The 25562-nt window shown below is 44.0% G+C and overlaps 1 protein-coding gene across 12 annotated transcripts in view; it reads left to right on the top strand.

Moving 5' to 3' along the window:
• Positions 1-24794, top strand: part of ADAT1 (adenosine deaminase tRNA specific 1) — a 31532-nt gene extending 6738 nt beyond the window's left edge. For 6 of the 12 annotated variants that reach the window (XM_054453570.2, XM_063654560.1, XM_054453568.2 and 3 more), the window contains 5 exons: positions 3993-4611; positions 7843-7988; positions 8508-8607; positions 13622-13708; positions 14700-15937. In XM_054453570.2, coding sequence (XP_054309545.2) covers positions 3993-4611; positions 7843-7988; positions 8508-8607; positions 13622-13708; positions 14700-14862 — 1115 coding nt within the window. In that variant the 3' untranslated portion in view covers positions 14863-15937. Of the gene's footprint in view, positions 1-3992; positions 4612-7842; positions 7989-8507; positions 8608-13621; positions 13709-14699; positions 15938-16461 lie in introns of those variants that run through there. The other 6 variants (XM_054453574.2, XM_063654562.1, XM_054453573.2 and 3 more) reach the window with 2 other exon arrangements.
• The last annotated feature ends 768 nt before the right edge of the window (positions 24795-25562 follow it).

Raw genomic sequence — 25562 nt, 5'->3', positions numbered from 1 at the left:
TTCTATCTTTTGTTTTTCTTTCTTAAAAATTGAAAATAACTTCTACCTTTTGTGGACAACAACTCAGGATGGCAGCAAAATTTTCTCACCCTAAAAACTTTGAAATAAGGATATAAGATTAAACTTTAAAACTTTTTTTTTTTTTTTTGGAGACAGAGTCTCTCACTCTTTCGCCCAGGCCAGAGTACAGTGGCGCAATCTTGGCTCACTGCAAGCTCCGCCTCTGGGTTCACGCCATTCTCCTGCCTCAGCCTCCCGAGTAGCTGGGACTACAGGCGCCAGCCACCGCGCCTGGCTAATTTTTTGTATTTTTTTAGTAGAGATGGGGTTTCACCGTGTTAGCCAGGATGGTCTCGATCTCCTGACCTCTTGATCCGCCCGCCTCGGCCTCCCAAAGTGCTGGGATTATAGGCGCGCATCACCACGCCCAGCCTAAACTTTAAAACTTTTAAGCTTTAAAGCTAACACATGCAATTAGAGCAGAGATAAGAAATCACTATGAAGAAATAGAATAGCTGTCTAGATTTGATCATAACTCAAATTGAAAATATAGATATAGCTTAAGAAAGAATGAGGCCAGGCACGGTGGCTCACACCTGTAATCCCAGAACTTTGGGAGTCCGAGGCGGGCGGATCACCTGAGGTCGAGAGTTCCAGACCAGCCTGACCAACATGGAAAAACCCCATCTCTACTAAATATACAAAATTAGCTGGGCATGGTGGTGCATGCCTGTAATCCCAGCTACTCGGGAGGCTGAGGCAGGAGAATCATTTGAACCCAGGAGTCAGAATTTGCAGGGAGCCGAGATTGCGCCATTGCACTCCAGCCTGGATGACAGGGCAAGACTCAGTCAAAAAAAGGAAAAAAAAAAGAGAGAGAAGAAAGAAAGAGTATGAGAAAAGAGTTTAAGAGTCAAAGCCCAGAAAAATGACAGGCAGCACTCATCCTTGCTCTATTCTTAGCTGTAAGGGCCCTAGTCCAAGGCCCAAAGGATGTTTCCTAATCAGCTCCTCTCAAGCTGTAATATGCACATGAATCTCCTGGAGAACATGCAGATTCAGATTCATTAGGTCTGGAGTGGGGCCTGAGGCTCTGCATTTCTAGCCAACTCCCAAGGCATGCCAGCAGTGTGGGTCCATAGACCACACATTGAGTAGCTAGGACCGGGGCGATCCCAGTGACAGTATAGCTTTATTGTGGAGAAAGAAGCATCTGAGGATCACAGCCTGATGGCCTAATCCAAACTTGTCTAACCCACGGCCTGCCTGGCTACATGCAGCCCAGGACGGCTTTGAATGTGGCCCAAAACAAATTCTTAAACTTTCTTAAAACATGAGATTTTTCTTGCGATTTTTTTTTTTTTTCAGCTCATCAACTATCGTTTGTGTTCGTGTATTTTGTGTGTGGCCCAAGACAATTTTTATTCTTCCAGTGTGGCCCAGGGAAGCCAAAATACTGGACACTTACGGAGTTTGATTATGCCCTTATCAAACTCCTTAAGTCAGTGGTCAACAAACAGGTACTGATCTGTGAGCACAGTCCCTGAAAAAAAACCAAGAAAGCTCAAGACTATGTAGTGAATTTTGCAAAACTAATTTCTTTCACTTTAAAGGATATGAGAGGTTTTTTTTAAGTGATGGTGATTGGAATTTTTTTTTTTTTCTCGATCTTGGCTCATTGCAATCTCCACCGCACGGGTTCAGGCGATTCTCCTGCCTCGGCCTCCCGAGTAGGTGGGAATATAGGCATGTGCCACCACGTCCAGCTAATTTTTTTGTATTTTTAGTAGAAACAGGGTTTCACCACGTTGGCCAGGCTGGTCTCGAACTCCTGACCTCAAGTGATTCACCCGCCTTGGCCTCCCAAAGTGCTGGGATTACAGGCATGAACCACTGCGCCTGGCTGGTAATTGAGATTTTTAAAGATCTTCCTTGATGGAATAAAAAGTTGGCAACCCTCTGTTCATCTTAAAAATCTTCTGGAAATTTTGCTGGTAATCTTTTAAAATGTGATGTCCTCCCATGGTTTGTCTGCAGAGAGAAAGAACATTACCTAGAGAATGTGCCTCTCTGGCTCCCTTGGCATTTACATCCTATGAGTAATTAATAATTTGTTGGCTGGGTTAGCTACTTCAGGCTCTTGCTTACGAGTTTTATTAGCATGAGTCAGGCTCTTGCGTTCAGGCATTCTGTCAAGATCCAATTTCCAAGCCTGCAGAGTGAGAGATGGACCCTGGTGAGTTCTCCAAAGTCACTGTGACCTTGGGAGGTCTCTGGAAGTCAGCCAGCCAACCTCTCCAGATATATTCCCACTTCTGTATCTCTTGCCTTTCCCACTCTTAGGTTACAAAGATTATAGATGTATTATTTATACACTTTAGAAAAGCAACACTCATCAGGTTAGTGTTTGAAGAAATCTTTCGCTTCTCAAGGGAGAGCTGTGGTTCTTACTGACCTCTAGTTTTCTTCTTTTTCCTGTAAGGACAGAGGATGTCAGAAATCTCTAAACCAGCAAGAGGAAACACTGGAAATTTTGGAAACATTGGTTTAGACTAGGTGTGTAATTTACTTTAGAGTCTTTACTGTGGGGCCATGCATCATAAAATCTCCAAGATGGGGAAATTTTGAGCAATGGTTGCCAAATTTCTTTTCCTTTTTTTTTTGAGACGGAATCTCCCTCTGTCACCCAGGCTGGAGTGCAGTGGCGCAATCTTGGCTCACTGCAACCTCCGCCTCCCTGGGTTCAAGTGACTGTTCTGTCTCAGCCTCCGGAGTAGCTGGGACTACAGGTGCGCGCCACCACGCCCAGCTAATTTTTATATTCTTAGTAGAGACAGGGTTTCACCACATTGGCCAGGCTGGTCTCGAACTCCTCACCTCATGATCCGCTGACCTCGGACTCCCAAAGTGCTGGGATTACAGGCATGAGCCACCGCGCCCTCCCTGCCAAATTTCTTTATGAAATAAACCACCCACTTTTGTTTTCCAAAGCATCTTACGGAATAGCATTCCACAAAATGCACTTGGGAAACCTTGTTCATTCTAAGCCAGTGGTTCTCAGTTTGGAAAGTTTTGCTCCCCAGGAGACTTTTGGCAACATCTGGAGACATTCTTTATTTTCATACTGGGACTGGTAGTGCTATTGGCATTTAGTAGGTAGAGACCAGGTATGCTGCTAAATATTCTATAATGTACAGGACAGCCCCCACAGCAAAGAGTGATGCAGTCCAAAGTGTCATTAGTGGCCGGCCATGATGGCTCACACCTGTAATCCCAGCACTTTGGGAGGCCAAGGTGGGTGGGTCACTTGAAGTCAGGAGTCACTTGAGGTAAAGACCAGCCTGGCCAACATGGTGAAACCTCGTCTTTACTAAAAATACAAAAATTAGCCAGGCATGGTGATGTGCGCATGTAATCCCAGCTACTCAGGAGGCTGAGGCAGGAGAATCACTTGAACCCAGGAGGTAGAGGTTGCAGTGAGCCGAGATCACACCACTGCACTCCAGCCTGGGCGACAGAGCCAGACTGCATATCAAAAAAATGTCATTAGTACAGTGGTTGAGAAACCCTGGTCTAAACCCGTGTTTCCAAAACTTCCTAGTGATAAAAATTAGCTCAGATCTTTGTTAAAATATTCCATTTTGCATACCCTTCTCCAGAAATTCCAACTCACTGGGTCCAGAATAGAGTCTTCAACAAGAGCCCTAGAGGATTCTTATTAGGGAATTGTGTGCATGTGCTCTTAACTCATGTCAGGTCAGCTGGGAGAATAGATGAAGTCAGTAGTTCTCAAACTTGAGCTTGCATCAGAATCACCTGGAAAGCTTGTTAAAAACACACTGCTGGGCTCTGCCTCCCGAGTTTCTGATTCAGCAGGTCTGCTGTGGTTCCCAAGAGTTTGCATTTCTGATGAATTCCCAAGAGATCCCATTGTGGCTGGTCCAGGGACCTCACTTGAGAACCATTTGTTTAAGTGGGTTCATTCTCTGCAGGTGGGGATGCCTCCATCATTCCGATGCTTGAGTTTGAGGATCAGCCTTGCTGTCCTGTCTTCAGAGATTGGGCCAACAACTCATCAGTAGAAGCCAGTAGTAACCTGGAAGCTCCTGGAAATGAAAGAAAATGTGAAGACCCTGACAGTCCTGTAACCAAAAAGATGAGGCTTGAGCCTGGGACTGCGGCCAGGGAGGTCACCAACGGAGCAGCTCACCATCAGAGTTTTGGCAAGCAGAAAAGTGGCCCAATCTCACCAGGCATCAACAGCTGTGATCTCACTGTAGAGGGACTGGCTGCTGTCACCAGAATGGCCCCTGGTAGTGCCAAAGTGATAGACGTTTATAGAACTGGAGCCAAGTGTGTACCTGGAGAAGGCGGAGACTCCCGGAAGCCTGGTGCTGCGTTTCACCAGGTGGGGCTGCTCCGAGTGAAGCCAGGCCGTGGAGACAGAACACGCTCCATGTCCTGCAGTGACAAGATGGCCCGATGGAACGTCCTCGGATGCCAAGGGGCACTGTTGATGCACTTCCTGGAAGAGCCCATCTACCTGTCAGCTGTGGTCATTGGGAAGTGCCCATACAGCCAGGAAGCCATGCAGAGAGCACTGATTGGAAGGTGAGAGGGTAGGGAGGGCTCAACTGGAACAGTCATTCCAAGAGGGAGTCTGAGAATAAGGCCTAAGAGCATTAAGAATCTCCATACCTTTTGATCCAGCAGTTCCACTTCCAGGAATTTGTCTTAAGGAAATAATTAAAGTATTGAACATTTAGCTTTGTATATAATTTTTTTTTGTTTTTTTGAGACGGAGTCTTGCTCTGTCACCCAGGCTGGGGTGCAATGGCGTGCTCTGGGCTCACTGCAGCCTCCGCCTCCTGGGTTCAAGCAATTCTCCTGCCTCAGCTTCATGAGTAGCTGGGACTGCAGGCATGTGCCACCACGCCTGGCTAATTTTTGTATTTTTAGTAGAGACAGGGTTTCACCATGTTGGTCAGGCTGGTCTCAAACTCCTGACCTCAGGTGATCCACCCACCTCGGCCTCCCAAAATGCTGGGATTACAGGTGTGAGCCACCGCGCCCGGCTAATAATTTTTTTAAAAAAGAAAAAGTAAACAACTGAAATGCCCAGTAATAGGAAATTAAGTGTTTTCTTTGTTGCTAAAAATAATATTGATGAATGGCTGGGCATGATGGCTCACGACTTGTAATCCCGGCACTTTGGGAGGTTGAGGGGGGCGGATTGCTTGAGCACAGAAGTTCAAGACCAGCCTAGGTAACATGGGGAAACCCCGTCTTTACAAAAAATACAAAAACTAGCCAGATGTGGCACACACCTGTAGTCCTAGAATAGGGGAGCTGAGGCAGGAGGATCACCTGACCCTGGGAAGATTGAGGCTGCAGTGAACCAAGATCGTTCCACTGCACTCCAGCCTGGGTGACAGACCCTGTCTCAAATAAAATAATAATAATATTGATGAATATTTAATGTGGAAACATGTTCATAGTGTTTAAAGAACAGTTTAGAAGATAAAAAGCCAATTTTGGTCTTTAAGTACATCCACACATAAGAAAAATTATAAGAGGATGAGCACCAAAGTATTATTAATAATCTTTGTGTTGTATTATGGGTGGTTTTTTTCTTCTTTGTTTTTACTATATTTTCTAATTTTTCTACAGTGCACATATATTGCCATTATATATGTTTTTTAACCCTAAACATTAGTTTGGGACTTTCAAAATGTTTTTGTAGGGACAAGGTTTCACTGGGTCTCACCCGGGCTGGAGTACAGTGGTACAATCATAGTTTACTACAGCCTCCAGTTCCTGAGCTCAAGTGATCCTCCTGCCTGAACCTTCTGAATAGCTAAGATTACAGGCACAAGCCACCACACTTGACTGATTTTTAAATTTTTTTTGTAGAGACGGGGTGTTGTTGGGTTACCCAGGCTGGTCTTGAACTCCTGGCCTTAAGTAATTCTCCCACCTTGGCCTGCCAAAGTGTTGGGATTATAGGTGTGAGCCACCTCACCCAGCCCTAAACATTAGTTTTAATTTTTTTAAAGTTAAAAGTCAAAGGATGACCACTCAACTGTAGTCTCCCTAAAGGAGGCAGCCAAACTCAATGCTATAGGAAATGAGGCAGGGCAAAGCCATGGCCAGGGCAAGCCTCGTAGGCCCATATCAAATGTGAAACCTCAAGATATGGTCCAGCAATTCCACTCCTAGGTACAACCCAAAATAAATGAAAACATACATTCACACAAGTAGGCCAGGTACAGTAGCTCATGCCTATAATCCTAGCATCTTGGGAGGCCAAGTCAGGCAGATTGCTTGAGTCCAGGAGTTGAAGACCAACCTGGGCAACATGAGGAAACCCTGTCTCTACAAAAAATACAAAACTTAGCCAGGCATGGTGGCACACACTTGTAGTCCCATCTGCATGGGGAGCTGATGTGGGAGGATCACCAGAGCCACGGGAGGTTGAGGCTGCAGTGAACCGTGATTTCACCACCGCACTCCATCCTAGACAAGAGAGTGAAACCCTGTCTCAAAAAGTATATATGTATATAACAAAAACCTGTACATAAATGTTCACAACAGCATTAATAGACAAAAAGACAAATGTCCATTAGTGGATGAATGGATAAATCAAATGTGATATATCCATACAATGGACTATGATTCAGCCATGAAAAGGACTGAAGTACTGTTACATGCTGCAGCATGGATGAACTTGAAAACATAATGCTGAGTGAAAGAAATCACATATTGTATAATTTTATTTATGTGAAATATCTAGAACAGGCAAATCCATAAAGACAGATAATAGCTTAGTAGTTACCACAGGCTAGGTGCTGTGGCTCATGCCTGTAATGCCAGCACTTTGGGAGGCTGGAGTGGGAGGATCGCTTGAGCCAAGGAGTTCAAGACCAGCCTGGGCAATATGGCAAAACCCCATCTCTATAAAAAATTTAAAAATTAGTCGGACATGGTGGTGCATGGCTGTAGTCTCAGCTACTTGGGAGGCGGAGGTGAGAGGATCGCTTGAGACCAGGGGGCAGAAGTTGCAGTGAGCCGAGATCATGCGACTGCACTCCAGACTGAGCAACAGAGACCCTATCTCAAAAAAACAAAAAATTTAAGTGGTTACCAGGGAATAGAGAGTGAATGCTAATAGGTATGAGGTTTCTTTTTGGGGTGATGAAAGTTCCTTAAATTACATTACCATGATAGTTGTGCAGTTCTATGAATATACTAAAAACAATTGAATTATCCACTTTAAATGAGTGAATTCTATGGTTTGTGAACTATATCCCTATAAAGATTTTTTTTTTTTTAAAGCCAACCCTAGGCACTGTGCCCGGGATGTTTTCTGTTTTTCCTATTCTGGTACTTGCAGTTGCTATCTGCTTCATTCTAGACCAGCATCATGTTGGCATCTAGTTTGTTTAAAGATACAAGAGAAAAAAATGAAGCTTTTGTATTATAGGATAATTTTGGGTTTTGGGGTGTTTGAAGGATTCCCTAGGAAGCAGGTGCCAACACATTAATGTTTCTGCTTAAACTTTTCAAGTTTCTCAAAGCTGATACTAGGAATGGAGTTTGGTGTTACATCCCTGAAGGGTGTTGACTTGATTCTTAGTTATCCCTGCAGACTGAGGGAGAAGGATCTTCTTCCAGCCATGAGGTTCTTCCAATCTTGATTCTATTCTGGAACACTGTCTGCCCAAATAAATAAACAAATCCCCACACCTGCTAAGGCTCAGGGGTGATGATGTGAGCCACAATCCTAGATACTGTTTTCTCTAGGCATGCACCTAAACTGAATGCATTTTCCCTTACATTTAGGTGTCAGAATGTGTCTGCTTTACCAAAAGGCTTCGGAGTTCAAGAACTAAAAATACTGCAGTCAGATTTACTATTTGAACAGAGCCGCTGTGCAGTGCAGGCAAAAAGGGCTGACAGCCCAGGTCGACTTGTTCCTTGTGGGGCAGGTAAGAGATCCAGGTTAGACCTGCCCTGGAGTAACTGCTCCCCTGACTGAGAGTGGCCCCGGAGGGTCTGCATCCTCCCAGCCTAGGAAGGCAGTTCACCACTCTAGTGGCCAGTAGCGTGGGCTTTAGAGACACCCATACTGGGTCAGGTTTATGCTCTTGTGACCCCTGGCATGTTATTTACCCTCCCTTGGCCTCAGTTTCTTTGTCTTCAGATTAGAAGAATATCATTTATCAGGGTTATTGGGAAGATTCAGTGAGAAATTCTGTTTAATGCATTTACTCTGTGCCCAGCAAATAATAATGCTCAGTGATTGTTTGCTATCATAATAATAATGAATTATGAACCACTTAGACTACTGTACCCTGGAGGCCAAGCATCCAAGTAGCAGTAATTGTCTGTGACATCATATCCAGCTCTCATGGGTCTGTAGAGTCAGAGAAATATTTTTATTAAAATACTTCTGACTTTCACAAGAAATTGAACAGTTTTAACCCTAGAATCTTATCTTTTCATAGCCATCAGCTGGAGTGCAGTTCCTGAGCAGCCTTTGGATGTTACTGCCAATGGCTTTCCACAGGGAACAACAAAGAAAACAATTGGAAGCCTTCAGGCAAGGTACAGCATATTGGGGCAGGAGGAGATGGTGGCTGTGAACTCACACTCTACCACTATCTATTTCTAGAACATTTTTATTACCCCAAAAAGAACAACCATACCCATTAGCAGTCACTACCTATCCCTTCCTCTCCTCAACCCTTGGAAACCTCTAATTTACTTAATTTACTTCCTATCTCCGTGGATTTGTCTAGTCTGAACATTTTCTATCATTGGAATCATACAGTATATGACATTTTGTATCTGGCTTCTTTCACTTAGCATAGTGTTTTGGAGGTACATCGTGAGGTAGCTGTGTCAGTACTTCATTACTGTTCATGACTTGAATAATATCCCATTGTGTGGATATACCACATTTTGTTTGCCATTCATTCATGAATGGACATTTGGGTTGTTTCACTCTTTGGCTGTTGTGAATAGTGCTGCTGTGCAGAACTATGAACATTTCATGTACCACTTTTTGCGTGGCCATATGTTTTCAATTTTCTTGGGTATACCTAGGAGTAGTATTACTGGGTCATATGGTAATTGTTATGTTTAACTTTCTGAGGAACTGCTAAACTGTTTTCCATAGCAGCTGTACCATTTTACGTTCTACCAGCAATGTATGAGAGTTCCAATTACCCTGAATCCTTTACAACACTTGTTATTGTCTTTTTTATTGTAGTCATTCTAGTGGGTATGAAATGGTATCTCATTACAGTCTTTTTTTTTTTTTTTTTTTTGGAGATAGAGTCTTGCTCTGTCACCTGGGCTGGAGTGCAGTGGCGTAATCTTGGCTCACTGCAACCTCCGCCCCTGGGGTTCAAGCGATTCTCCTGCCTTAGCCTCCCTAGTAGCTGGGACTGTAGGCATGTACTACCACACCGGCTAATTCTTGTATTTTTAGTAGAGAGGGGTTTTGCCATGTTGGCCAGGCTGGTCTCAAACTCCTGACCTCGTGATCCACCTGCCTCAGCCTCCCAGAGTGCTGGGATTACAGGTGACAGCCATCTCACCTGGCCTCCTTACAGTTTTGATTTGCGTTTGCATTTCCCTAACGACAAACGGTGTTGAGCGTCTTTTCATGTACTTATTAGCCATTTATCTCTACAGCCTCCCAAGTAGCTGGGACTACAGATGCCTGCCACCACGCCCAGCTAATGTTTTTTTGCATTTTTGGTAGAGACGGGGTTTCACTATGTTGGCCAGGCTGGTCTTGAATTCCTGACCTTGTGATGACTGCCCACCTCAGCCTCCCAAAGTGCTGGAATTACAGGCGTGAGCCACCGTGTGCTGCCTATAACTGGTAGTTTTTGAGTGTTCACTTATTGAGGTCTTCTTAAATATATTTCAGCAAGTTTTATAGCTTTCTTTATATAAATCTTTCACATCTTGTATTAGATTTATTCCTTGAATGTATATTAATCTGTTTCTATATAACAGATTACCCCCAAAATAACAGCTTAAAACAACAATATACATTTATTATTTCACATAGTTTATGTGGGTCTGGAATTGAGGAGCTTAGCTAAGTAATTGTGGCTCAGCAGTTTATGAAATTGCAGTCCATTATGGCAGCCAGGGCTGCAGTCATCTGAAGACTTGACTGGGGCTCAAGGATCCAGTTCCAAAATGGCTCCCTTGCATGGCTGGCAGGTCGGTGTCAGCTGTTGGCAGGAGGCTTCAGTTCCTTATAACAAGGGCCTCTCCACAAGGCTACCAGAGTATTCAGCTTCACGACCCAGTGGCTGGCTCCCCATAGAACAGGCAATCCAAGAGAGCAAAGCAGAAGCCACAGTGTCTTTTATGACCTAGCCTCAGAAGCCAGAGTCTATCTGTAATATCTTAGTGGTTATTCAGATCAGCCCTATTAAGTATGGGAGGGGATTGCTAAGGGGCACGAATACCAGGAGGCAAGAATCACTGGGGACCATTCTGGAGTTTGGCTATCACAGATGCTATTTTACGTAGCTTTTTATCCCATTTTCTGGTTATTATTGTTGCAATTAAGCTTTTGTTCCTCTTTGTGGCAATTACTGTGGGTTGCTAGATAAAAACACTAACCTTACCATCATCACTAGAATAATAATTCTACTCCTATAATCCCAGCACTTTGGGAGGCTGAGGTGGAGGATTGCTTGAAGCCAAGAGTTCGAGACCAGCCTGGGCAACAAAATGAGACCCCCCCCCCCCATCTCTAAAAAACAAACAACAGCAACAACGACAAAAATCCAAAAGAATAATAATTCTACTAATTTGTCTGGGAATTCTTTTGGGATTTGGGGATTTTTTTTTTTTTTTTTTGGAGACAGAGTTTCACTCTTTCCACCCAGGCTGGAGTACAGTGGTGTGATCTTGGCTCACTGCAACCTCTGCCTCCCAGGTTTAAGCAGTTCTCCTGCCTCAGCCACCCGAGAAGCTGGGATTACAGACACCTGCCATCTCACCCAGCTAATTTTTTGTATTTTTAGTAGAGACGGGATTTTGCCATGTTGGGCAGGCTGATCTTGTACTCCTGACCTCAGGTGATCCACCCGCCTCAGCCTCCCAAAGTGCTGGGATTACAGATATAAGCCACCGCACCCAGCCTCTTTCGGGATTTTTTAAATGTAGATCATCATATACAAATACAGCTGACTTTTGAACAGTGTGAGTGTTAGTGGTGCCAACCCACCTTGCAGTGAAAAATCTGCATATAACTTTGGGCTCTGCAAAAACATCAAGCCTATTTTTGACCAGAAGCCTTGACATAAACAATTAACACATATTATGTATGTTATGTGTGTTATATACATATTCTTACAATAAAGCAAACTAAAAAAAGAAAATTATTAAGAAAATCATAAGGAATAGGCCAGGTGTTGTGGCTCACGTCTGTAATCCCAGCACTTTGGGAGGCTGAGGCAGGCAGATTACCTGAGGTCAGGAGTTCAAGACCAGTCTGGCCAACATGGCGAAACCCTGTCTCTACTAAAAATACAAAAATTAGCCAGGCGTGGTGGTACGTGCCTGTAATCCCAGCTACTTGGGAGGCCAAGGCAGGAGAATTGCTTGAACATAGGAAGCAGAGGTTGCAGTGAGCCGAGATCATGCCACTGCACTCCAGCCTGGGCCACAGAATGAGACTCCATTTCAAAAACAAAAAAGAGAAAAGAAAATATATTTATTCATTAAGTGGAAGTGGATCATCATAAAGGTCTTTATCCTCATCATCTTCATGTTGAGTAGGCTAAGGAGGAGGAGAAGAAGAAGAGGGTTTGGTCTTGCTATCTCAGGGGTTGCAGAGGCAGAAGAAAATCTATGTGTAAGTGGACCCACACAGTTCAAACCTGTGTTGTCCAAGGGTCAACTATAGTGTTTCTTTCCAGTCTTCTGTTCCTCTTATTTCTCTTACTGTGTTGACTAGAACTGACAATATCAAAATCATCTGCAGATGATGACTTGGTTTTTGTTTTTCACTTCTCTTTCTTTTCTGTCCTGCTGGCCAGAACCTTCTGTATAATGTTGAATAAAAGCAGTGATAGCAAGTACCGCTTGTCCTATTCCTGATTTTAAGGACATATATTTGCTATAGGTTTTTTATAGTTGCCCTTTATAAATTTAAGTACTCTTCCCGAGTCCTAGTTTGCCAAAAGGTTTTTAATCAAAGGATGTTGAATTCTACCAAATGCTTTCTTTGCATATATTTTCCCCATAATTATATATGTGTGTGTGTGTGTGTGTGTGTGTGTGTGTGTGTGTGTGTGTGTGTGTATTTTTTTTTTTTTTTTTTGAGGCAGAATCTCACTCTGTCACCCAGGCTGGAGGGCACTGGCACAGTCTCGGCTCACTGCACCCTCTGCCTCCAGGGTTCAAGTGATGCTCGTGCATGAGCCTCCTGAGTAGCTGGGATTACAGGCATGTGCCACCACTCCCAGCTAGTTTTTGTATTTTTAGTAGAGATGGGGTTTCACCATGTTAGCCAGGCTGGTCTCAAACTCCTGGCCTCAGGTGATCTGCTCATTCACCTCAGCCTCCCAAAGTGCTGGGATTACAGGCATGAACCACTGTGTCTGGCCGTCCCTAATTATATTGTTTTTCTTTAATTTGTTCATGAGAGTTCCATTAATTTTTGCTTTGTTTTCATGCTAAAGTGGCCTCATCTTCCTGAGTGCCAGCAGCCACTCCAGCTAAGGCCTTGGGAGAGCAGTGTCTGAGGGCTCAGGGTTCCCCTTTAAGCAGCAATTCCTGAAGTAGGCTAGGTTCCAGCCAGGTAAGGGAGATTTTGTGCAGACTCCATAATTGCCTATTTTACATGTAGCAGTGATGGTCACTGTGTCCAAGCTGAGGGTGCGATCTGCTAGGATGATGCAGAGTGTGGTGTGTAAAAGTGAGACTGCACATTGTTGGTACACACAGCATTTCCCAATTTCTAGATGCAGCTCATGAATTATATACATGAGGGAAAAGAAGGCAACCACGAAGGTCTGGGTGGGCTCATAAAGAGTCAACACTCACTTCCTTAAGTATTCCAAACCATGACCTTCACCCAGAATTTTGTTGTTTAGGAACAAACGCTTGGTGTCCAAAGGCCTGTGATGCCCATGGGAGGAGTCCAGGGATTCTGCCTCAGGTGGCTCGTCCAAGTGGATTTTATAATGACAGTTCACACAGGGAACAGCACTCAAGTCTCTGAAACAAAGCTTTCCATTTCTTGTAAACCCACAGGGGCCAGCTCCCTTGAAAGGATTTAGCCAGAAGTGTCTTACAGATATCCTGGGGCAAAATTTCGTAATTGCACCTCAGGGTACCCGTTTGGGCTTGTCACTTTAATGATCCCATTGCTGATGACATTTCTTAAGGTTAGACTCATTTTTGTACCTCAACCTAATCAGACATCCAGGTCTGGATTTTCTCCTCACCAAGTACAAGTGAAAATGAGGGGCTCTGGCACCTTCAAACCTAAAAACCACATGAAGCCTGGCATATTTGATAGGGGCTTGGAACATACTAAACACTTAATAAATCATCTTTGCCTTCTTTTTCCAAACAGATCCCAAATCAGCAAAGTGGAACTCTTTAGATCATTCCAGAAGCTGCTAAGCAGAATTGCAAGGGACAAGTGGCCACACTCCCTCAGGTGATGCTGTTGACCTATGTTTTCTCATATTTAGGAAGACAACTGTTTTGATTCTGGCTTCTGAGTAGCAAGAAGCTTTGGCAGGAGTGGTGGTTCAGCAAGCCAGTGGCACTTATTGTTGACCACAAGTTCTTCTTTCCCCATAGCCCTATTTGCAGATACGTGCATGATCTGAGATGCAGAGGATGGGTAGTTTGGTGGTATAGAGTTATAAAAAACTAAGGATAGAACTGAGACTTGGCCATTCCAGGCCCTCCTTTGATTCCACCTCTAGATGGAGATCACTGTGGAAATGGGAGTGCTCTAAGAGCAATATGTTCTGTTACAAGTGTTACTCCTCTTTTCCTTTTGAACTTGCAGCTCCATGACTTAAATTGCTCTTCAAACAAAAATTCAAAGAACTTTAAAACCACTCTTGGGAACAAGTAGGTGGGTTCAGTGACTTTCTGACAGTGACCACCTAGAGTTAGGTGAAGTTTCACAGGTGAAGGACACAGTTCCCACGAAACTGTCTTCATTTCAGACAACTACCACAAGTTAAGGAAAGCCCCAAACCACCCATACTTCTGACCAATTGGCTACAAATTTGAGTGTCTCCACTCCCCCTCATGTTCAGTCATTCACTAGAACATCTCTCAGAACTCAGAAAAGCACTGTAGTTGCCATTAAAGTTTTATTATGAGAGCTACAGATCAGTAACAGCCAAAAGGAGAGAGATACAGGGTAAGGTATGAGAGGGTCCCAAAGGCAGAGCTTCCATGTCCTCAGGACACATCACCTTCCCAGCACATTGCTGTGCATCACCAACCAGGAATCTCACTCAGACATCAGTGTCCAAAGTTTTTGTTGGAGTTTCATTAGCTATTATGATTGATTGAATTATTGGCCACATGATGTGATTGAACTTAATCTCCAACCCCCTCCTCTCCCGAGTTCAAACTGATACCACATGTCTCAGAGCCCTAATTTTCTACATGATTGGTCTTTCCAGCATGGCCAGTATCATCCTGAAACTATCTCGGGGGCCCACCATGAGTCACCTGGTTAAACATAAACTCACGTGTGATCAGAAAGATCTACCATACAGGACAAAGACACTTCCAGAAACTCCAAAGCTTAGAGGCTCCCAGGAACTGGTGACAAAGACCAAGTGAATCCTTCATTATATGACAGTGGGGAAACTAAGGAGTAGCTAGAAACTTCTGTATGAAGAGGCATCGCCATCACACATACTGAAGTGATGCATCTGTGGTCAGTTGGCTTCTTTCTTGGGTTTCCATATATTCTATATGTCAAATCTGAATTTAGGTGAGGAGATACTTCTAAGACAGAGTTTTGCTCCTGTTAACCAGGCTGGAGTGCAGTGGCGCAACTTCAGCTTACTGCAGCCTCCGCCTCCCGGCTTCAAGTGATTTTCCTGCCTCAGTCTCCAGAGTAGCTGAGATTACAGGCACCCGCCACCACGCCCGGCTAATTTTTTGTATTTTTAGTAGGGATGGGGTTTCACCATGTTGACCAGGCTGGTCTTGAACTGCTGACCTCAGGCAATCCGCCCGCCTCAGCCTCCCAAAGTGCCAGGATTGCAGGCGTGAGCCACCGCCTGGCATGTATGTTTGTTTGTTTGTTTTTGAGACAGGGTAGCTGAGACAATTAAGGGAAGTGTTGCATGTGACCAAGAGCCTTGTTTGTAGTAGGGTTTTGATAACTGGTAGTTACTATTTTTTTTTTTTTTTTTTAATTAATTTTTTTTTTTTTTTGAGACAGTGTCTCGCTCTGTCACCCAGGCTGTGTAGTATAGTGGCGCAATCTTAGCTTACAGGAACCTCCGCTTCCTGGGTTCAAGTGAGTCTCCTGCCTCAGCCTCCCAGGTAGCTGGGACTACAGGTGCCTGCCACCACGCCCGGCTAATTTTGTATTTTTAGTAGAGATGGGGTTTCACCATGTTGGCCAGGCTGGTCTCAAACTCCTGACCTCAGGTGATCGCCCGCTTCGGCCTCCCAAAGTGCTGGGATTATAGGTGTGAGCCACCGTGCCTGGCCTAGAAAACTTTTAAACCAAAAAAGTAGACAGTTATTTTTATTTTATCTGATTCTACTAGGACCATAGAAACCTAGAATTCTGTTCATTCTTAACTGTTTCAATTCATGTTGCTTTCTTGTGAATTCCCTACAAAGGAGACAGAGTTGCTCTAGGAAAGTGTCAAAAGTCAAAATAAAAATGTAAAGACAAGTCTCTAAATTTAATGTTTTATTTGGGATACAAGAAATTCAAGACATACAGACTGGGTGGTCTTCAATATGTCTGAAGAACAAAGGGAAGGTTAGAGGTTTTATTTTTCAAAAAAGAAATGTAACATATTGTTCAAGGAGGTTCATTGGCATGAGTAAAGTTGTGAGGAGCTGCCAAGTGATGGCATTGGGTAAAACTATTCTTAAAGTCTGCAGCAGGTTGGTTCAGTAGCTGTTAGATAAAACTGGCAGGCAGTTTTAGCAGCCAGGCTTGCAGAAAATGCATTCTTGGAGCAATGTTATGTGCCCTGAGTGTTTTTTACCCCTGGCTTCTCAACTCTGTTTTAGTTGAGTATGACAAGAATAACGTAGTTTGTATGATCAACTTTCACAAAAGCATACTGAACTCCTCTCTTCCTAAGTCTCTCATTACAAGTCTGTCCAGTTGCTTGCTCAGGTGTCTGGTGGCCCCCAGGGTGGGCCATTCAGTAAGAACCTGTGTATTTGGTGGCCTGTGTGCATTAGGGTGCAGAAGCTGGATACCTACCAGGAGTACAAGGAGGCTGCGTCCTCTTACCAGGAAGCCTGGAGCACACTCCGGAAGCAGGCATTTGGATCCTGGATCAGAAACCCACCGGATTATCACCAGTTCAAGTGAGAAGGAAATGTTTGCTCTGGTAGCAGGACCCTTCATCCTGAACTGCCTTCCTCCACGTAGGACAAGTCTTAGCTTTTTTGGTAGTTAAATCAGGGAACATTCTTTCTGAGCATTGCATCTCTGTTGTGTAATACAGATTGAATCTGGAACTTAGAGCAGGCTATACTTGATTGAAGTAGCTCTCTGCTAAAATGGCATCTCACTAATGACCTCACTATCTGACTTCCATTGTGTTTTATTGCTTCTCTAAAATATGAAATCAGAATTTGGAACATGATGCTTTCAAAGTACTCTGCAGCAGCTCTGTTTTATGGGTTCCTACATTGATTCAGCAAATATTTATTGAGCTGAAATGATGTTTGACACTCTGCAAGTTTTACAGCTTTGCCTAGCATAGCGAACATATATTTTGTATTCCCAGCCTTTCTTTCTCCAGGGAGCCATTCTTTTCCCATTCTTCAGTGATCCTGCTCTGTGCCTCAGACTTGGCTGAAGCTAACCTTACTCCCTGGCTCTAGGAATAGCCTGTGAGGCAGCCCCGGACCGCCCTGGACTTGTTCTCAGAGGTATCAGGAAAGGCTTTCTGTTTTGATCTGGAGCTGTAAGGGTCACATAATCATGGGACTGCCAGTGGCCATCTTTTCCTACTACCTGGAGAAAGCCAGCAAAGAATGAAGGCAACAAAGGAAACAGCCAAGAGGATCAAGATCTAGTAGCACTGTTTAGATGTCTCAATTATGTGAGACAGATTCCTATTGTTATTTTGATTAAGCCTGTTTGTGTTGGTTTTCTGACTTACAATTGAAAGAGTTCTGTCCAAATAGCCAAAAGGTGGCCAGGCTTGGTGGCTCAGGCCTGTAATCCCAGCACTTTGGGAGGCCCAGGCAGGCAGATCACTTGAGGTCAGGAGTTCAAGACCAGCCTGGCCAACATGGTGAAACCCTGTCTCTACTAAAAATACAAAAACTAGCCGGGCGTGGTGGCATGCGCCTATAATCCTAGCTACTCAGGAGGCTGAGGCAGGAGAATTGCTTGAACCCTGGAGGCGGAGGTAGTGGTGAGCAAAGATCGTACCGCTGCACTCCAGCCTGGGTGATAGAGCAAGACCCTATCTCAAAAAAAAAAAAAAAAAAAAAAAAAAAGAAGCCAAAAGGCCCTGCAGCAAATCAGCAATAGACCCAGCACCCAATCCTGTTTTAACATCGAATTTTAACACTCAACTTCAGACCTTGAATGATTGACTGAAAATAGAAGCTCCCATGTTGGGGTTACTCAAGGTCCTTATTGGTTCTTCAGCATTTTGTGGCTATAAATATTTTTAAATAACAGTTGTATTGAGATACAATTCACAGACCATAAAATTCACCCAACTAAAGTATGCAATTTAAAAGTTTTTAGGCCAGGCACGGTGGCTTACACCTGTAATTCCAACACTTTGGGAGGCCGAGGCAGGCAGATCACCTGAGGTCAGGAGTTCAAGACCAGCCTGGCCAACATGATGAAACCCCGTCTCTGCTAAAAATACAAAAATTAGCCGGGCATGGTGATGCACGCTTGTAGTCCCAGCTACTTGGGAGGCTGAGGCAGGAGAATCACTTGAACCTGGGAGGCGGAGGTTGCAGTGAGTCAAGATCACGCCACTGCACTCCAGCCTGGGTGACAGAGTGAGACTCTGTCTCAAAAAAAAAAAAAAAAAAAAAAAAGTTTTTAGTATATCCACAGAGTTGTGCAACCATCAATTTTAGAACATTTTCATCACAAATTTTGTGCCTGTAATAGTTTCCTAGAGCTGTTTCTTAACGAAGTACCACAAGCTGGGTGGCTTAAGACAACAGAAATGTATTCCTGGCAGGGTGCAGTGGCTCATGCCTGTAGTCCCAACACTTTAGGAGGCCGAGGTGGGCAGATCACGAGGTCAGGAAATCAAGACCATCCTGGCCAACATGGTGAAACCCTGTCTCTACTAAAAATACAAAAATTAGCCAGGCGTATTGGCGCACGCCTATAGTCCCAGCTACTCAGGAGGCTGAGGCAGGAGAATCCCTCAAACCCAGGAGATGGAGGTTGCAGTGAGCCAAGATCGTGCCACTGCACTCTAGCCTGGGTGACACAGCAAGACTCCGTCTCAAAAAATAAAAAGAAAAGAATGTATCCCCTTTCAGTTCTGGAGGCTATAAGTCCAAACAGGTTGTTGGTGGGGCTTCTGCTTCCTCTAAAAGCTTTAGGGCAGGGGCCCCCAGCCCCAGAGCCACACACCGTTACTTGTCTGTGGCCTGTTAGGAACCAGGTCACACAGCAGGAGGTAAGTAACAGGTGGGCACGCGAAGTTTCATCTGTATTTACGGCTGCCCCCCATCACTCACATTACTGCCTTAGCTCCTCCTCCTGTCATACCAGCGGTGGCATTAGAGTCTCACAGGAGCGAACCCTAGTGTGAACCGCACATGCAAGGGATCTAGGCTGCACACTCCTTATGAGAGTCTAACGCCTGATGATCTGTCACTGTCTCCCATCACCCCCAGATGGGACTGTCTAGTTGCAGGAAAACAAGCTCAGGGCTCCTACTGATTCTACCTTACGGTGAGTTGTATAATTATTTCATCATGTATTACGATGTAATAATAATAGAAATACAGCACACAGTAAATGTAATTCACTTCAGTCATCCCGAAACTATCCCCCTATCCCCACCCCTGGATCTGTGGAAAAATTGTCTTCCATGAAACCAGTCCCTGGTGCCAAAAAGGTTGGGGACTGCTGCTCTAAGGAAGACTTTTTCGTGCCTCGGGGACTGCTGCTCTAAAGAAGACTCTTTCATGCCTCCTCCTTAGCTTCTGATGGCTCCTGGCAGTCCTTGGCTTGTGGCTGCATCACTTCAGTTTCTCCCTCTGTCTTCACATGGCCTTCCGTGTCTGTGTCTCACGTGGCCTTCTTCCCTGTGTCTGTGTCTTTCCATGGCCTACTTATGAGGACCCCAGTAATTGGATTTAGGGCCTGCTCTAATCCAGTCTGATTTCATCTTAACTAACTATATCTGCAAAGACTCTATTTCCAGCTAAAGTCACATTCTGAGGTTTCAGGTAGACATGAAGTTTTGGGGGACACCACTCAACCCATTGCAGAACCCATTAGCAGTCACTTCCCGTTCCTCAACCCCCCCTACCCCAGGGCAATCAGTAATCTACTTTCTGTCTCTTTGGATTTGTCTATTCTGAACATTTCATATAAATGGAATCATACAATATGTGGTCTTTTGTGACTGGCTTCTTTCACTTAACGTTTTCAAGATTTATGTTGTAGCATGAATCAGTACTTTATTACTATTTATGGAATAAAAATCAGTTGTGTGGATATAAATGTTTTGTTTATCCAGTCATCAGTTGTTGGACATATGGGTTGTTTTCACTTTTTGGCTCTTATACATCGGGTTTCTATGAACATTTGTGTACAAGTTTTTGTGTGAGTATATATTCTTTTTTTGTTTTTTTTAGATGGAGTCTCGCTCTGTTGCCCAGGCTGGAGTACAGTGGCACAATCTTGGCTCACTGCAAGCTCCGCCTCCCGGGTTCATGCCATTCTCCTGCCTCAGCCTCCCGAGTAGCTGGGACTACAGGCGCCCACCACCACGACTGGCTAATTTTTTGTAGAGACGGGGTTTCACCGTGTTAACCAGGATTGTCTCAATCTCTTGACCTCGTGATCCGCCTGCCTCAGCCTCCCAAAGTTCTGGGATTACAGGCGTGAGCCACCGCGCCCAACCTGTGAGCATATATTCTTAAAATGTTTTTTTAATTACAGAAATAATACATATATGTCATAAGAAGTTATCCTTGAATTTTTTTCCATAAGAAATCCTTTTAGATAGGAAAGAAAGAAGGCCAGGCACAGTGGCACCTGTAATCCTAGCACTTTGGGAGGCCAAGGTGGGCGGATAGCTTGAGGCCAGGAGTTCGAGACCAGCCTGGCCAACATGGCGAAACCCCATCTCTACTAAAAATATAAAAATCAGCTGGGCGTGGTGGCACATGCCTGTAGTCCCAGCTGCTTGGGGGACTGAGGCACGAGAATCGCTTGAACCTGGGAGGCGGAGGTTTCAGTGAGCTGAGATCGCGCCACTGCACTCAAACCTGGGCAACAAAGTGAGACTCTGTCTCAAAAAAAAAAGACAATGACCAACATGGAGAAACCCCGTCTCTACTAAAAATACAAAATTAGCTGGGCGTGGTTGTACCTGCCTGTAATCCCAGCTACTCAGGAGACTGAGGCAGGAAAATCGCTTGAACCCAGGAGGTGGAGGTTGTGGTGAGCCAAGATTGTGCCATTGCACTCCAGCCTGGGCAATAAGAGTGAAACTCCGTCTCAAGAAAAAAAAAAAAAGCAAAAATATCACTACTTGAAGGCCAGGGTCTCCAATATTCTGCTTTAATCAGTTTCTTTTGCCTGGCCCCAAATCTTATATTATGACAGCAGCTGGGACACCTGGGCTGGCAGGAGCTTTTATCTAAAGGATGATGCATCTCTCTCTTTTATGAGATCTTATTTTAAAGGATAAAGACTTATATTAAAGCATAAAAGGATAATTTTTTATGCCTAAATTTTATGTTAAATTTGCACCCCCCAAAAAAACCAACAAATTTAGACTTCAGAATAGAGACTAGAAAAAAAACCTGAAGGCTAGAGACTAAAGGCAGCTTCACTTTGGACTGTTTACCTGTTTTCTCAAGAGCTAAAAGTAGGTGCTTAAACCATCCTACATTTTATTTTAATCTCTTAAAACCCAAGTTTAAAATATCATCTGTGCCTTAAAATCACATCTCTGCAATCTTGGCAGGCTCTCAGATTTCATACATTTATAAAATGTGTTTTCACTGTTTTTTATTTTTAACGGCAAGTGAAAGGATTTTTATTTTACTAATGTTTCTTAACCTATATTTGGCTGATAACTGCTTCTAATTTTTAAATACATTTTCTTCTTTGAACTTGTTATGGAAATTTTTAAATAGTCACAAATATAGACTAGCACAGTGGACTCCCTGAACCACCACCCAAACTTAGCAAACATCAGCTTTATTGCTGCTCTTGTTTGATCTATTGCCTCGTCCCCTCCAATATTTTTTTCTTTGACCATTTAAAGCAAATCCTAACCATCGTATTTCACCCAACAGAATTAATATGTAGTCTGCTCAGTTTTCCCATGTTGTCTCAAAAATATATTTTGACTGTTTATTTGTTCAAATTAAGATCTAAATAAGAGCCACACTGTGCATTTGATTGATAGGTCTTTTGTCTCTTGAAATCTGTAACAGTTACCCTTTTTTCTGTGTTGAAAGGTGGGTTTTTTGTCCTGTAGAATTTCCCACATTTTGTATTTCACTGCTCATTTCCTCCCACTGTTGTTTAAAGGTTCCTATCTCCCCAGTATTTCCTATAAATGTGCAGTTACACAAAGAGCCTTGATTAGATTCAGGTGCGGTTGATCTGACATGAGTACTTCCTGAGTGACTCTGCATCTTTGTTTTGCATCATATCTAGAGGAACGTGACATCTGGTGGTTCCACATGCTGTGACTGAGCAATGGGGTCTGTGGTGTCAGTCTGGTCTTTTCCATTATAAAGTACCCCACCAACCCTCCACCTGATGGTTCTAGCAGCCATGTCAGGGGTCCCTGAGACCACCCTCATGTTTGATGATTCACAAGATAGATTCACAGAACTCTGAAGAGCTGTTATACACATCATTCCTGTTTATTTTAGTGAAAGGATACAGATTAAAATCAGCAAACGGAGAAGGTGCATGAGCGAAGTCCAGCAGAAAACAAGCACAAGCTTCCAGTTGTACCCTCAATATGAACCGTGCATGTTTGATTCTTTGACATGGGAGGGGCCTTGCTCATTCGGTAGAGAGATTGTTCCTCCCAAGGCTAGCCAATTCCTGGAGAGAGTAAATGACTCAACTATGACTGTTCCTTTCATATGTAAACCAACCAATCTGGAGCCCATACCCCAACCTCTCCTTTACAGGACGTCTCATACTCTGGGCCAATATCCCATACTCTGGGATATCCTCCTGCCCTAATCACCGCAGGGCCAGGTACCAGAAAGCTAGGGACAGCCCCTAGGCCCCAGAGCCCGCTGAAATTATTCAAACTCGCCAGTCTGCTTACTCGGCCTTGCCCCTTCCTTCCCATGGAGATCACAAGGCTCTTACTCCACTTGATCCCCTCCTTCCCCTCTGCCTCCTCACTGACCCTGGGCTTCCAGTGTGGCTCCCTGTGGTGTGCCATGCCCCTTTTGGAATCTGTAAGTATAACAAGCTTTCTTGTCAATGGCAGTCACCTCATCTATTGCCCTCACCATACTTGAATAATAATAAAACCTATATTTTATATTTTTTTATCTTTTTTTTTTTTGGAGACGGGTATCTTGCTGTGTTGTCCAGGCTAGTCTTGAATGCTTGGGCTCAAACGATCTTCCCACCTTGGCCTCCCACAGTGCTGGGATTATAGGCGTGAGCCACCACTTCGGGCCACCTAAAACCGATATTTTAAAACACTCCCCCAGTGGTGTCGCACAGACAGCACTTAATCCTCCCAGCAATGATGTATGGCAGTATGTGCCAGGTGTTGCCAATTATAGAAGCTCACTGAGCCTTGGATGCTGCTAACATCGCATGATGCACAGGACAACTGCCCTGTCCCCACCTCCACTCCCCACAAAGAATGATCTGGCTCAAAATGTCAGTCGTGCTGAAGTTAAGAAACCCTGCTTCCAACAATTGTCTTTTAAAGTCACTTGAAATAGTTCCTCTCTAGTTATTGCTCCAAATCTGTACATAATTTTACTTTCGTTTTTAGGGATGCCTTTTTAAAAATTATGTAAAATGTTTGTATGATTCCAAAGTTGAAACTAGTTTGGTTTTGTTTTTTATTTTTTATTTTTTTATTTTTATTTTTTTTTTTTTTGAGACAGAATCTTGCTCTGTCATCCAGGCTAGAGTGCAGTGGCGCGATCTCGGCTCACTGCAAGCTCCGTCTCCTGGGTTCACGCCATTCTTCTGCCTCAGCCTCCCAAGTAGCTGGGACTACAGGCGCCCACCACCACGCCCAGCTAATTTTTTGTATTTTTAGTAGAGACGGGGTTTCACCATGTTAGCCAGGATGGTCTCGATCTCCTGACCTCATGATCCACCCACCTTGGCCTCCCAAAGTGCTGGGATTACAGGCGTGAGCCACCGCGCCTGGCCCCCTTGTTTGCTTTTTAAAAAATAGAAACGGGGTCTCACTATGTTGGCCAGATTGGTCTTTAATTCCTGGCCTCAAACGATCCTCCCATCTTGGCCTCCCAGAGTGCTGGGATTACAGGCATGAGCCACCACACCTGGCTAGAACTAGTTTTCTTTGAAGAAAGGTACATTCAGAGAGGTCTTTCATCCTTGTCCCCTCCCTGGTTTTTTCTTCCCTCTAGCAGTAGTCATAAATCCATATCATATATACAACAATTTGTGTTTTTGCCACTGTATCTTTTGGATAGTCTTAGAAGTGGGATTGTTGGGTCAAAGATTAAATAAACATATAATTTTGCTTGATTTAAATATATCTTCTAAGTTCTATTTCTAAATACAATGAATCCAAAGAAAGCAAAGCACTGAACAGCATTACAACTATGCCATTTATATTAAAAAAGCATGAAAGAGGCCGGGCGCAGTGGCTCATGCCTGTAATCCCAGCACTTTGGGAGGCTGAGGCAGGCGGATCACCTGAGGTTGGGAGTTCAAGACCAGCCTGACCAACATGGAGAAACGTCGTCTCTACTAAAAATAAAAAATTAGCCGGGCATAGTGGCACATGCCTGTAATCCCAGCTACTCGGGAGGCTGTCAGGAGAATCGCTTGAACACGAGAGGCGGAGGTTGCGGTGAGCCAAGATCAGGCCATTGCACTCCAGCCTGGGCAACAAGAGCAAAACTCCGTCTCAAAAAAAAAAAAAGCATGAAAGATATGTAAGTAACTGTTTAGCTTGTATATACTAAAGTATCTCTGAATCGACTTACAAGAAACCAGCCATCAAACAGGAAAAAGGATGGCTGGGGTCCAAGGAGTGGGAGGGAGACTTCTTACTGGATACCCTTTTAAAATTTTGAACCATGTTAATATATGTCTATTTTTTAAATAAATTTTTTAAATAAAAATTAATGGAAAAAGATTTCTCTATCTTAAACTGCATTAACACCGGAAAACACGTAGAGGCAATGTTGCATAGGGAAGAGGAACCTCACACGCTGCTTTAGACAGCTGAATTCCACAGAATTACTGTCTTCTGGAATTTGGCTCTTTCAGGGAAGTTTACACTTTCAGCATTGCTGTTTATTCTGTGCCCATGAGTGGGTTCTAATGTTATGACTGTGTTGCATAATTTGTATTTTCTTCATAATGTTCAAAACTTGGCTTGATTTAAGTAATTGTGTGTATAGGTTTCCTGTAGTCATTTCTGCATAGGGTTAAATGCCTTGTTTTATGGAGTTGATCAGCGCCAAGCATGAGCTCACTGTCTGGGGAAACGAGGCTGCTATGGAGATAATGACCGACTTTGGCTGCCAGTGCCTCTGGTCGGAAGAAATGCAAGCCCTGTCTGATTTGGTAGTGTCTGTGGCTGGGGGAAAGCTGCCTCCACCTGGACCTTGGCAAGACTTTTTGGATTTAAGACAGTGTTCTGAGCAAGCCTTAGCCAAAATTTTCCAGCTCCTAAAACCCAGTTCCCTTCCTGGCTAGTGAAATGGCTTAGGACAGTGTTATCTTTTCAACTGCCACTGCCTCCTGAGATGGTGTCTGGGAAAGCCAGAGGAGCTGTTAAAATGAGTCCCACCGCAGCAGAAAAGCTATTGAAACCAGGAGACAGCTTCCAACTGGAAAAATACTTAGTATATAAGTGCTTACTTTCAAGAGCTCAAGCAGCTCTTCCCATAGGCAGCTA

This window comes from Pongo pygmaeus, chromosome 18, assembly GCF_028885625.2.
Source record: "Pongo pygmaeus isolate AG05252 chromosome 18, NHGRI_mPonPyg2-v2.0_pri, whole genome shotgun sequence".
NCBI classification, from domain to species: Eukaryota; Metazoa; Chordata; class Mammalia; order Primates; family Hominidae; genus Pongo; species Pongo pygmaeus.
This window is presented reverse-complemented; position numbering and strand designations above follow the sequence as displayed.